The 13,625-nt window shown below is 43.4% G+C and overlaps 5 protein-coding genes across 5 annotated transcripts; 2 read left to right on the top strand and 3 right to left on the bottom strand.

Annotated features, from left to right (window-relative positions):
- Positions 1 to 227: 227 nt before the first annotated feature.
- Positions 228 to 602, top strand: DFJ58DRAFT_887421 (uncharacterized protein; the record flags this gene model as incomplete). The annotated part of the gene is made up of 2 exons (XM_041394674.1): positions 228 to 514; positions 576 to 602. Exons 1-2 carry the CDS (start codon positions 257 to 259, stop codon positions 600 to 602), a joined length of 285 nt encoding a protein of 94 aa, XP_041234718.1. The 5' UTR covers positions 228 to 256.
- A 2,079-nt stretch (positions 603 to 2,681) lies between these two features.
- DFJ58DRAFT_850222 (uncharacterized protein) lies at positions 2,682 to 4,837 on the bottom strand (the record flags this gene model as incomplete). The annotated part of the gene is made up of 9 exons (XM_041393751.1): positions 2,682 to 2,830; positions 2,885 to 2,995; positions 3,106 to 3,147; positions 3,191 to 3,621; positions 3,671 to 3,716; positions 3,843 to 4,025; positions 4,080 to 4,359; positions 4,528 to 4,674; positions 4,727 to 4,837. 9 exons carry the CDS (start codon positions 4,835 to 4,837, stop codon positions 2,682 to 2,684), a joined length of 1,500 nt encoding a protein of 499 aa, XP_041234717.1.
- Positions 4,838 to 6,864: 2,027 nt separating this feature from the next.
- On the bottom strand, positions 6,865 to 7,506 carry DFJ58DRAFT_673343 (uncharacterized protein; the record flags this gene model as incomplete). The annotated part of the gene is made up of 1 exon (XM_041383056.1): positions 6,865 to 7,506. The coding sequence occupies one exon, from the start codon at positions 7,504 to 7,506 to the stop codon at positions 6,865 to 6,867; it is 642 nt and encodes a 213-aa protein (XP_041234716.1).
- A 608-nt stretch (positions 7,507 to 8,114) lies between these two features.
- Positions 8,115 to 8,459, bottom strand: DFJ58DRAFT_673346 (uncharacterized protein; the record flags this gene model as incomplete). Its single annotated transcript, XM_041383057.1, has 1 exon — positions 8,115 to 8,459. A coding segment is annotated over one exon (345 nt), but the record flags the coding sequence as incomplete, so codon positions are not given.
- A 4,729-nt stretch (positions 8,460 to 13,188) lies between these two features.
- DFJ58DRAFT_850219 (uncharacterized protein) lies at positions 13,189 to 13,582 on the top strand (the record flags this gene model as incomplete). Its single annotated transcript, XM_041393750.1, has 2 exons — positions 13,189 to 13,326; positions 13,379 to 13,582. Coding segments are annotated over 2 exons (342 nt in total), but the record flags the coding sequence as incomplete, so codon positions are not given.
- Between the last annotated feature and the right edge of the window lie 43 nt (positions 13,583 to 13,625).

The following is a 13,625-nucleotide window of genomic DNA, read 5'->3' as shown; positions in this document are numbered from 1 at the left end:
ATTCTCGAATTCGACCTCTAGAGATGTCGTGCTCTCGTTGATCTTCGTGAGTCATCATTTACTTTTTATCTTGCTTATGATGTATTGATGATCATCAAAGTTTGAGTCATGGCGTGTGATTACATCCTTCGTCCAATGTCTCCTCATGGCGCCATCGTATATTATGGTCCTAAACATCTATGCAGTACGTCCATCTTCTTCAGCACGGCTCCCAGTTGTTCACAAAGTCTTAGTTTGCTAATGTCCATGATGTCTCATGGAAACGAAGGGCGACAACAAGGTTTCCATTGATCTCGGTGTCATTAGTGCGGGCAAGGGGGACAACAAGAATGAAGTTGAGGTAGCAGTACCCACGGCTGAGACTGACATTAATTCAGTGTATGAAGATGCTATCCATGTTCTGTCCTCGAAACCACCCAAGGTGGATTCCAAGCCTGATCCAGCAACACAGCAAGAAGATTATTACAAGACGTTACAAACAAATGTATTACTGGTTTGGACTTTGAGCAGCGCAGTAAGTGATCACTAACTAGGTTCATATTGGAGACACTTTCATTGACCTTGTGGTTTTGCAGGTTCTCCTGGCTGCTTCTATAATGTGAATATTTTGAGAGGTTGCAGGTGTTACCACTCGCTAACACTTTCTAAATAGCAGAACGGCGACGAGTGGGACTGGAAGTGCAGCTGTGACTAGGTACATAGCATTCATTCTCTTCTTAGTCGTTGGACTTGCATGTAGTATGTAGAAGCTTTTGACGACACATCATCACTAGTACTGATAACTTTTGTTCTTTAGTCGTTCATTTCCTCAGCTCGACAACGTACATGCTCGTGCGTTTGTTTTCAGGAGTGATGATCTCTTGAAACCAGTGTGATACAATACGACTTGTTTAAAGACAATTATATGTTTCGTTGATATTGCAATATTGACATTCAGTGTCGTATTTTATATTTTTGCTATGCCTTGTCCTAGTAGTAAGTACCAACATGATTCAAACCAGGTCCGGTTGCTGAATTTCCGTTGACCACAAAAATTCATACTGGGTATTTCTCAATTGCAGAGTTCTTGTCATTGATTTCCAATCGTACACCCAGGTCACTGTCCCACAACTCCTTTGGTATTACGAGAACTCGAGAAATAGTCACGGTAATATGGATGACCAAGTCGTTGCCCCTGTGTCGAACTTAACATCCACCATAGTTTCCTTTGCACTCGATAAGAATGATTAACAATGGAATCTCAGTAGCAAATGGTGCTGTGGCATGCGGTATCTGCACGCACTGCGCCTTAAGAAACCTGGTGTGGATTGAAGCCGTAAGTGCATGATTTTGAATAACATTGTAATTGAAGCAATATTTGAACCCATAGTATAGACTTGTAAACCTAACATAAATGGGGGAATATGATGTTGCTTAACCAGTGGAACCTAATTTAACTATCATACCTTGCCAGTCGTAATGGTGCAAAGTTGTGACCCTTGTTAGGAGCTTTCATACGAATCTAGATTGGATGACCAGCGCTAACGGCATTGTTCACGATAAAGGCTTGAATAATCTTGTAACTCGAAACATAAATAAGGGGATATCAGAATCAGACCCTTCAGTCATTTTTCACGTAGAACCATGGCCCTGGATGTGCCAAAAGGCCGTAGAATCATGGCCAGCCAGTCCTCGGCCGGTCTATGTAGGATGGGTGCTGGCCAGTGCATTAGATTGGTCAGAATGGTCAAGGCTAGCCTTAATGTTACATATTGTAGACACAGGCTAGCCAGCAGTACTAGACTTAGGGTGGCCCTGGCCAGCTGTCCACCTACAGCCTGTACAATGGGTCCGGCCGGTTGGCACTAGAGAAACACACAATCTATATTATACCAAGCAATATACTCATTCTTATCAGTCAGTTACACATTTTAGAAAACATCCGGCCGGTTTTATACCTTAGATACTAGTGCCACTTGTTAGTGATGTAGAAACCACCCGGCTGGTCTATTTATTAGACACTACCATCCCGGCCAGATGTAGACTACATAGTGTAGAACAATGCTGGCCAGGCTGCCTTGTAAGTGATATATATTTACAGACTGTAGAAACCACCCGGCCGGTCTATTTCTTAGACAGTACTATCCTGGCCAGATGTAGACTACCTAGTAGATTTATGCTGGCCAGGCTGCCTTATAAGGACCTACACACTGGCCAGCCTTGCTTCTACATAGGCAGATGCAGACTGGCCGGTGCAAAGGTTCAGAGCTACAAACTGGCCAGCCTTGCCTTTACATAGGTATATACAAGCTGGCTGGTGCACTGTGTTCAAACCTACAGGCCAGCCAGCCTTGCTTCTACATAGGTAGGTGCAGACCGGCCGGTGCAAAGGTTCATTTACAGACTGTAGAAACCACCCGGCCGGTCTATTTCTTAGACAATACCATCCTGGCCAGATGTAGACTACCTAGGGTAGAACTATGCTGGCCATGCTGACTTGTAAGTGATATATATTTACAGCCTGCAATATAGACTGCATAGGGTAGAGCTATGCTGGCCGGGCTGCCTTGTAATTCAACGTAAATAGAGACAGTATACTACATCAAAGTATAAAACCACATCCATTGAAAGTCTTCTCAGCATCATCAACAAATCTTCCCCACATCAAGACCTCTTGATAAGCATAGGCTTGATGACCAGGTCTAATGGCTTGGTACCCCCCTTCTGTCCCATTCTTTCTCATGATACTTGAACCAGTTTATGGTCCAACCCATTTCATGTCTTACCAGACTCAATTCCTCTTGCCATCTACTCCATCTAGCCTTGGCCTTCAACCAGTTCACCCTGTAGACTTGATCAGAGTAAGTTTAGGGGACACCTAATTGAGATAAAATTTCCTCCTTACATTCATCCATCCAGGCATCTTCTTGACCTCTGCTGGCATTATTCACCCTCCAAAACCAAGCGAGTTTGTCTGACCCTTGTCCAAATCTGTTTTCTTCTGTTACCTCTTTGTCTATACTGAGCTCAGTAGGCAATATCAGGCAGTAAAGACTACCCAATGTGGCGTCGTCCATGCCTAGATGTTCCATTGCCAACATTGCCCTCTGATAACTTCTTACACACTTGTCAATTTTGAGCTGACATTGACAAGCTTCTTGCTTTGACCTGGTGCCAGCCCATGTAGAATCAGCACTTCGAAAATACTGACGATAGATAATCGCCTTATGACCAAGGGCCATACAGAGGCTTTCTAGGCAGTCATTTGCTTGGCCCTTTCGAAGTTCCAATTCCTCAGCTTGGAGGGGGCCCAGGCCAAGAGTCAGTGCATCATTGTGGGCCACTGAAGATGGCATCCAGATACCCATCTCTTCAGCTAGGATTTCTTCATCTAAATCCTCCGAGATTTCCCCATCTGAGACCTCTTCCCACTCATAGCCATCATTATCTGCATGGCAGAATCTAGGATCATCGGAATGTACTGTTGGGAGTCCAAGATCCATACTGGCAGTCATGGCATCAGCAGTTTCATGAAATTTAGCAATCCTAGCTGCCAATCTCTGTCGCTTCTCTTCTATAGAAGCTTTCTGAGCAGGGGTTGCATTGGTGGGAAGTTGTCGAATATCTGCTCTCAATCCATCCCTGAAACAACACTGTCAAGCTGTTCCTTCCATTCGTGTCAATTACGTACTGTAAATCCTCCAGATTGATGCCAGTAATGAGCCAAGATACTGTTCCTGGTTTTCCAGTGTCGGCCTTCTCAGACTCGGTTAATTTGAGTCAGATCTCTGCCATAGTTGGGGCTAGACACAAATCCTGATTAGACGTCTATACAACATTGCAGTTGGACAGAGTTCACCTACCTTTGTTGATCTGCAACTGATAGATGTCAAGATACTCCCCATGTTCTTCCATAGCCTTTTGCTCATTGATCTCCCATATCAAAATCTTCTCAGGGTCCAGAGACCGAGTGAGCTCATCAAAAGGGGTTTTTGTCTCGTCAACACCCTTGAGAGCTCGTTTATACTTTTTCAACAGAGTCTTCACTGGAAGCTCAAGTGTCAAACCCTGTTATCAAATCTATCAATTGAAGTGCTTACTTATTCCAACTAATTTTTTCCAGTTTGAGTCGCACATATGATCATCAAGAACTTCTTGACGGTGGGCTTGACTCATTGACCGAGCAGTTGGGGAGATCTTATTGAACGGTGCCCACAGGGTCTCCAAAATCTCCCCATCAACTTGTCCAGCCCCTTGAATGAAGTTGAGGCTGTACCTTGCAAAGCAAGCCAATTTGTGAGCGCTGAGGTGGAATTTTCCAACCGCAGGAATGATGTGCATATTTTCAGGCACAGACAAGCCTTTGCTATGGGCCACTCTCTGTAAAAAATTAATGCTCCACTGACACCCCCACATCATAGATAATGAGAGAGGAGTCTATACCAGTCGAACAATAATTCAATGCATTGCATATTGAATAATCAATGTTCATGTGTCTACAAATATCGTGAGCTTTGAAACATGCTGTCTTTGAGGACATACACAGACCTTTTCACCCTTCTGAAAATCGACTATGCTGTGTGGAACAAAGCATCCATGTCGGGCACAAGCAGTTGCTCCTACCCCTGTAGCTCGGAGATTGCTCCTGCTGATATTGGCTGCATTTACTGCTCGATGATTGCTACATGAAGAACGCTACATGGATTGTCAAGCAAGAAGGAAAAACTATAGACACAAGTTAACTCACCTCTTTACTTTCTACAGCCAATGATAGATGAGTCTGGTATTCTCGTTTTTTCACCATATACCCAAGCCTATCTGACAAACTAATATCCCACTGTGGCTTTTTCATGGTCATATGTTGAGCAGTAAAGTTACCGTCCACCACATATCTTTGTGAAACAAGCCAACTGTATAAACTTTGGGTAAGTATAAGGTCAAGTAATAAGGTCAAAAGATTAGACAAAAGCAAGCACCAATGATTGTCAAAGTGACTCCAACCGGCATGGTTCTGCATGCGGTCTTTAGAGAGCTGACCGGCCAATATAATCTCTGAATACACCGGCTGGCCTAATTCTACATTCTGTCCATACAGTGCTGGCCGGCTTGACCAGAACTCGAGCCACTTCGGCTGGAGTTCTTGTACACTGTGCAGAGCAGGGCTGGCTGGTGTCCTGCATGATTTGGGAATCATGCATGGACATGACTACTAGGTATCCCCCTAAAAGATAAAGTCTGTTAGCTTAGTCCTCAGACTAGTCAACCCATACCTTGGTATCAAACCTTGGTCCAATAGTTTCAGTTTTCCCTCAGTGATTCATGAATCCACCACGTTTTGAAGAAAAGTCATATGTGAGATGGGAATCACATAATGACCTAGTTGATATGAGAAGCAAAATGAAGGTTAAGGTATTGCCTTTCCTTTGGCTTATTCACTTTGGCTAGAGAAACCCATAGAGAAAAGTTCAAAGCCTAACAAAAACCTATCTAAAAAGCCCGCGTATTGTGTACTATTATTTGTTCCATTATTTCTGAGTTGTTTTCTCTAGTGTTTCTTTACTTTACTTTTCTATTAGGATGCTCTGACTAATCAGATGCTTCATAAAATTGTACCTACAGGGTATGATGTCATAATGATGTCATAGGACTTCACCTACACTCCTGCAGGTATTTTGGTTGAAAGATATGATATCATAGTGATGTCATAATGATGTCATGTTCCATGGAATTTGCTAGAACATTCCAATGACTCATAATGACTCATAGTGACTCATAGTGACTCAGAATGATGTCATTATCCCACCATGAATATTCTGGAATGTTCTTTTGCACCTGCTAGAACATTCTGCTCCAGTTTTTGGAATATTCTTCTCACATTCTGAAGTCATTACATCACCTTTTTACTTACATAATATTCCCACACAAAATGTATATAAGGAGAGCCCATTCTCCCCCCCAAAAAAATAGATCTCCCACTTGTTGCATTCAAGAACTCCCACTTGAGCAAATTGAACTCTCACCTAAGAAGCTTCAGTCTGAACAAATTGCTGCTTACAAAGCCCATTTCCTTTGTAAGAACTGTCCAGGCAAGTGCAGGGAAAGTGTTTCCCTTGAGATTACGTAAGTTTCTCGCGATAGAAACCCAGTTTTGTGAGACCAGTGTTCTCACCACGTAGTGTTTACTGACCAACACGAGCTTTGGTCATTGTTGTTATTTGTCATTGTTTTTTTCTATTTGTCATTTGTTGTTATTTGTGAGACCAGCGTTCTCACCAGGTATTTGTATATTGACCAACACGAGCTTTGGTCAACGTAGTCACATTTGAGACCAGCTTCTCAACAGTTAATCATACATTCAGGAAACCAGTTCAAGTGTCTAGACGGTATATCCTAGACAACCCCATAGTTTCAATCAGAGATAATAAAGCTCCGGCTAAGTTAATCTGACTGATTGGTTTAGCGAGCCTCCCAAGAACTCACACGTTATCTACCATGAAAGAAGAAAAGTCGTAGACTGTGTTAATCGAGGACTGGCAAGAAGTCTTACCCAGTGTAATTGTGGTGTCATTACATTCTTACACATATTTATATAAGACCCTCGGTTATTAAGACACCGGTCAGTATAAGAGTTGGGTAGAACAGAGCCAGCCCTCCCACAACACAAACTAAGAATAAATGACTTACCTATCGTACTTGTCTTGCCAATCAGCAGGTAAGTTGATGCCAGGCTGAGGACAAGCAGGGCAAAACCAAGCCAGATCACCCTCACCAGGTTTCTTCTTGACATCATGACCAAATCCAAACCATTTTCAGCTCATTAAGTCTCTCCACAGCTGAGAGACTCTCATAAGTTCTCGATATCTATTCTGAAAATATTTGATACAGTCAGTTTAAGTGTTGACAAGAATACTTATATGATCTCACAGGAACAGTATCTGGGAAAGAGTTGTTGGTCATCCGACGAATTTTCTCAAAGAAGCTTGATGCTGAAGTCTTGCATTCCAGTGCGTCAATTAGAAAATGATCTAAGACTTCGAAAGTGAAGGCAGTTCGTGGTCGAGTGGTGCTTGCTGGTAATAATCCAGCCTTCAGCAATTGCACATGCTGCTGATGCTTGGTCCCAGGACAGCCGCACCAAACAACATTGTGGACAAACACTCCAGTTGAATGTATGATAGTCAAGGTGGTCGGTATAGCCTGACCATTAATTGTCTCCGTTGGTCGAAAACCAGCCTCTGTATCCAGTGGCATATCCTCCCATGTTTGTGGGTCGTCAGAAAATGGACATGGTTGTCCCCCATGGCCCATATGCCAGATGAAACCCAATTCTTCAAGTGACTTGTCTTGGAAGCATTTTCCAATCCACTCTTGAACCTTTTGGAAGGGCAAAAACTGGTGAGCTTTGACAACGCAAGAATGACAGAACATCTGATCTCCACTGCAAGTCAAACATCGGAATCTCCCTTCATCAATCTGACAAGATTGGCACTCAGAGACATCAGAGGGCTTCTCCAAGTCAAGGAGCATATCTAGGTACAAGTCGCGGAAAGGCAGATATTCTTTGATGAAGTCATTTTGAGTCTGGTACCATTGATCTCTATTGAGTACTAAATTAAATGATAATCAATCAATATGCTCGCCTTGGTTTTTCTTTGTTGGTTCTCTGCATAAAAGTCTCCGAGGACTTCTCTATCAAAATCCTCATGAGTGCTTTGCAACCCTTGAGCATCCTCTCTAACCCATTTACGAGGGCTGGAGGATGGAGATGGTGTCGGACCAGTCTCGTAGAGGCTGTCAGCACATGATTCCACCCAGGTTGGCTTCCTTTTCTTCCCGATGACTTGTTGATGAGAGACGTAGGCAACATCGAGGTCCTTGCCTTTGGATAATCGCCCTCTTCCTTTGAAGGAAAATGTAGCTGCCTTCAGACAAGTTTTTTTCTGTGGAGACATACTGTGACTTGTGAGGCAAGAATAATAGATGCCCTTAACATTCCATTTTTGATAGGCAAGATCATTAATAATAATCACTCGGCTATATCAGCTAATCTAGTAGGTATACTTTGAAACACCTGAATTTTCCCCTCTCTCCCCCCCCCCCCCCCAGAACCTCTCTTCCCTTACCAGAGTCTGTCATTATCCTTGCCCCACCATCTTCAAAAAAAAGGCTTGCATTGGAAAGGCAGGTCTTAATACCTCAACTCTGGAGTGGATTTTATCCTTCATAAAATGGGCAATGACAAGTCTTTCACCTGGCCCCCATGGACCAATAGAATGTTGCAGAACCTTCCCTGAAATAAAGACCATTGTCCCAGGGTTATAATCCAGCTCAGCCCCAACATCCGCCAAAGTTAACTTGGCCTCATGGCCACTTCCTAAACTGATCAGAAGATCAAAAAGGGAGGGCGAGCCACCAGCGTCTCGGTGTGATAAAGTGGTCCGATTTGCAATTATTTCCAATCCTGAGAAGATTGAGGGCCAATGAGAGATGGGCACTGACACTGGTCTACCAGAACTTTGAAGTTCCTGCACAACCCGAGTAATTGCCAAGGCACCTGCTTCAAATAGATCTGGAGCCAATGCAGCGGTAATGGCATTCCAGAAGAATTAGTAGCTGATAAGGTGGCTAGCCACTCTTGGACCTCTGCAGACTTGTAAGAAGCTGAGGTCACCATTGGGTCCTGCAGTCTCTGCAAAAAGAGTCAAAAGCAGCTCAATGCCCAGTTAATTCAGCCTATACCTCATGCCTTTGCATAAAATATGCTGGTGATACTGTGATTCTACCCATTCCAAATTCACCACCTTCCTCCGGCACAACAAAGCCCTGAGATCGCCAAGATTGATCCTGGGCTGAGGACGTAATTGTTTGAAGAAGTAATTCATGTAAACCCTTAGTGGCTGAGTTAACATATTCCTAATCTAATTGTCAATTTCTGATCAGAATATCCATGCAAGAATGAACCTACAATCCTAGAAGGCGACAGAATATGTGGCAAGTAAATTGTTAAAATTTTACCTTGCCTGTCCACAATGGTAGCTGGGACTGAAATTTTACCAATGTTAGCCGGTGCAAAATACTTTTGTTGCTGATCAGTATTCAAGACTGAACCATCTCGATTTGGTGGGGAGACCTTGGCCATTTCGGCAAATCTGTCAGCATCCCAATCCACATAATCTGACATCTGAATTTGAAACCGAGTGATACCTTGGAAAGTAAATCAACTCACAAGGGTTTACCATGGCATGGGCAATTGTGAGTGCGGCCTGATTGATCTCATATTCTGAGATTGACCCAGAGGCATTGAAACAAACGTCAGCTGTTGCTAAGCAACTGTTGAGCTCAAATCCAATTCTCAACCTTGACCAAAACAGTTGAGTTTACAGCCAATCAACAAAGTTCCTGAACGTAAACACACCTTGCTTTGTGTAGAAGATGAGTCTGCAATATCCCCCCTTTGAAGATCCCTGTTGCTGATGAATCCCTCATAATGGCCTGGATCCTTGTGGTCAGAGCCACTCTAAGTTTGGTCGATTCACTCATTAGTTGGTCCATGGGGAGCAAGGAAATTTTTCAACCAGATCCCACGCTCCAACTTTGCTTGAATCAACGATCATTTAATTTCACTTAAAATAGTTATATAAATGATGATGATTACATGCTCAAATTTTGATATATGAACAGAATATACTGATGGAATGATGATAATCTCGCGCTCAAATTTGGATATATGAACGGAATCTACTGATGAAAGAAACACTTAATTGAAGCCTGGCCCAAATTGGCAATTGACCCACTGTTGTGCTACTAGGTAGTAAGTTTGAGGTCTTTATAAGTCTTACCTTGTTGAGACCTTGTCTTCACTAGTAGGAGTTGCTGACAAGTAGCATGTACTTTGATTGCCCAGACCCATAATGCTAAGTAAAACAAAATTTAGCCAGCTTGTGCATCGGTATGGGGAACACTATCTATCGAAGAAAACATATAGATAATGTAGAATGGTTGGTTTACCAATGAGAACCTGATATTTTCAATATCATGTTGGCTGCAAGTATTGAAAGCACCATGTTCTCATTGGCCACCAACCTGTGGCATGGTTGACCTACCAGGCATGGTTAACCAACCAGGTTGGCATGGCCGCCAGAACACTACCTATCAAAGAAAACATATAGATAGGACATATAGATAGGTCCACCAACCTGGCAAATACTGACCAACCTATCTGCGCTAGACCACCACCATCTGTGGTCACTATACCACAACCACCTGGTTCACCAACCTGGCAAATACTGACCAACCTATCTGTGCTGGACCGCCACCATCTGTGGTTGCTGGACCACAACCACCTGGTCCACCAACCTGGCAAATACTGACTAACCTATCTATATGTTTTCTTTGATAGGTAGTGGTCTGCAACCTGGCAAATACTGACCAACCTATCTGCGCTGGACCACCACCATCTGTGGTCGCTGGACCACAACCACCTGTTGATGAATGTGTTGGTGCAGGATAAGACTTCTTGCCAGTCCTTATGCCTGGTTGGGTTACCTTTGACAGAACAGTTATCATGTACTCTTCCCATGAGCTTCCATTATCTGGCAGGGACTCTCAAACCATAAGAGTTGAGGTTTACCATGCCTGGTTGGTTTACCATGCCCAGTTGGTTTACCATGCCCAGTTGGTTCACCACACCAGGTTGGTTTACCATGCCCGGTTGGTTTACCTGTACTCTTCCCACGAGCTTCCATTATCTGGCAGGGACTCTCAAACCAGAAGAGTTGAGGTTTACCATGCCCGGTTGGTTTACCACACCAGGTTGGTCTACCTGTACTCTTCCCATGAGCTTCCATTATCTGGCAGGGACTCTCAAACCATAAGAGTTAAGGGTTTACCTTTGACAGAACCGTTATCATGTACTGTTCCTGAGAGCTTCCATTATCTGGCAGGGACTCTCAAACCAGAAGAGTTGAGGTTTACCATGCCTGGCTGGTTAGCCATGCCAGGTTGGTTTACCTTTTTGACGGAACAGTTATTATGTACTCTTCCAGGTACTCTTCCTGCAAGCTTCCATTATCTGGCAGGGACTCTCAAACTGTAAGAGTTAAGGTCACTTGATATTTTCAATACTGGCGGCCCACATGATATTGCAAATATCAGGGTCTTAAGGACTGGCAAGAAGTCTTATCAGTTAACCAACCTGGCATGGCCGCCAGTATTGAAAGTATGGTGTTCTCATTGGCCACCAACCTGGCATGTGTCTGTTGACCATCAGTATTCAACCTGGTGAGGCGCACAAAACTTGTTTTATACATGGGCATGGCTATATTATACATGGCATGGTTAACTAACTCAGATATAGAACATTATCTATCTAAGAAAACATATAGATGATGGCACCTATGAGGTTAACCAACCTGGTGTGGTTAACTCTGTTGGACTTGATGTTGGCTTGGGCAACTTTGCTTACTAATCTACACACGGTCACGTGACTTTTCAGCCGGCCAAAAATTAAGTTTTGAAGCAAGGCCAAGTTTCAATTACAAACGACGAAAATTACTACAATTATTCAAATTATTCAAGTAAAAATTACAAAAGGGGAGCTGCAAGACTTCAATGAGGGGGCCCTCCTCACCAAAGCCTCACAGTCCAAGTGAAATTATAGGTAATAAATATAAATATACTACTGTCCTGTGTAGATGTTAGAGCGAAATTTGAAAGAAGACGGCTACTTAACTGGAGAGTGAGAGCGCTTGGTGCATGGACGAAGGTCTTGGTCTGTAGAACAAAGCAGATCAGTTAAGGTCATGAGTATCAGAGCGCTTACCATAATGAAGGAGCCGCTGGCAAGCAGCAGGGACTTGATCCCAGTCTCACAGAGCAGGAGGAAGAAGGGATGTCCTATAGAATGAAGCATATGAGTTGAGGTCATGAGTGAGAGAGTGCTTACCATTAGGAACCGCTAACAAGAGGCAAGGACTTGATCCCCCAGTCCCAAAGAGCAGGAGCCACTGACAAGTGGCATGCACTGCGCTATCCCCAGTCCCAAAGAGCAGGAGCCACTGACAAATGGCATGCACTGCGCTATCCTAAGTACCATAATGCTAAGTAGAACGGATATCAGCAAGCGGATGTGAGAAAAGAAGTACTTACCTTCCGGAAACTCCAGAGAAAGATAGTACATGTAGATGAAAACAATGAGTATGTAGGCGCACCAAAAAATCGGGACTTACAATTTTGGAAGGGCGACTGTCAGGACAAGCGGCATACACTGCGCTATTCCAAGTAACATAATGCTAAGTAGAACGGATATTAGCAAGCGGATGAGAGCAAGGAAATACTTACCTTCAGGGAACTCAAGAGAAAGATAGTACATGTAAATAAAAACAATTAGTAAGTAGGCGCACCAAAAATCAAGACTTACAATTTTGGAAGGGCGACTATAAGGTAGTAGTACCTTTGAATTCTTGCAGCTGCAGCCTGCAAGAACCCAAAGGAGTACACCAGAAGTCACCCCGGAATAACAGTGCACAAAGATACAAAGAGATGAAGTATGGTTGATGACAAGAGGATGGTGGAAGGACAGATTGAACCGTGAGAAGTGAAATTGAACTTCATATACGAAGGTCAGTTTGTCATTGTTTGTTGACACAACAAACACAAAAGCGCTGACAAACAATCAGCAATGTTATTGACTTATGGATTTGTGACATGCAAATTCCACAAATTCAACATATGACGCAGACTCACTGTGTCACATGTTGACTTTGTGGAATTAACAATTAACAATGTGACGTGTTGACTTTGTGGCAAGTTGAGATTGGCGTTGGTTGATTTTGATAAATAGATACAAACAAACGTGTTGCACAAACAGACGCGTTGCACGCACCACAGTGTCACGTGTCCAAACCACAAATTCAACACGTCACATTGTGTCACATGTTGAATTTTGTGGAATTAACAATGTGACGTGTTGAATTTGTGGTTTGGACACGTGACACTGTGGCGCGTGCAATGCGTCTGTTTGTGCAATGCGTTTGTTTGTATCTATTTATCAAAATCAACCAACGCCAATCTCAACTTGGTTCATTTCTTTCTAAGTACGCTGAGCGCTCTCTCTTTACCTTTGTTTACACTATCCTGGTAAGTCTTGTTTACTTTGTTTACTTTGTGTCATTTACTAATTATAAACCATCTATTATTAATAGCCCGATCATGGTCAAATCCAAGCAAACCTGCAAGAAGTCCACTGGTGGCACCGCGCCACGAATCGTGTTGCCGTTGCCGTCAACCACCCAAGTGGTTCCTGTGCCGAAGGAGATCGAGGTTTGTGAGCCGTTCCACCACAATGAGGTATGTGGATTGCTGCATGCTTGTTTGCACTAACCTGTGTTTTCTTTTGCAGTTCTGTCTCATTTGCAGGGACGGTTCTGTTGGAGACAATCACCTCTTCCTCTGCAACACTTGCCCACGCGTGATGTGCTCACGCTGCATGGATATTCCCCCTGCCAGTGCACACACGATCGCCAAAGACAATGTCACATTTGTCTGCATCTCTTGCCATGTGGCAGGACAATACCATGGACGTGCGTCTTACTCGCCCTATTTTGTAAGTTATTGTCCTTTTCTCTCTAACCAGCATTAACTTGAAG

The sequence above is a fragment of the Suillus subalutaceus genome, assembly GCF_016647625.1.
Source record: "Suillus subalutaceus strain FC151 chromosome Unknown DFJ58scaffold_697, whole genome shotgun sequence".
NCBI classification, from domain to species: Eukaryota; Fungi; Basidiomycota; class Agaricomycetes; order Boletales; family Suillaceae; genus Suillus; species Suillus subalutaceus.
The sequence above is the reverse complement of the archived record's forward strand: the minus strand, read 5'-3'. Positions and strand labels throughout refer to the sequence as shown.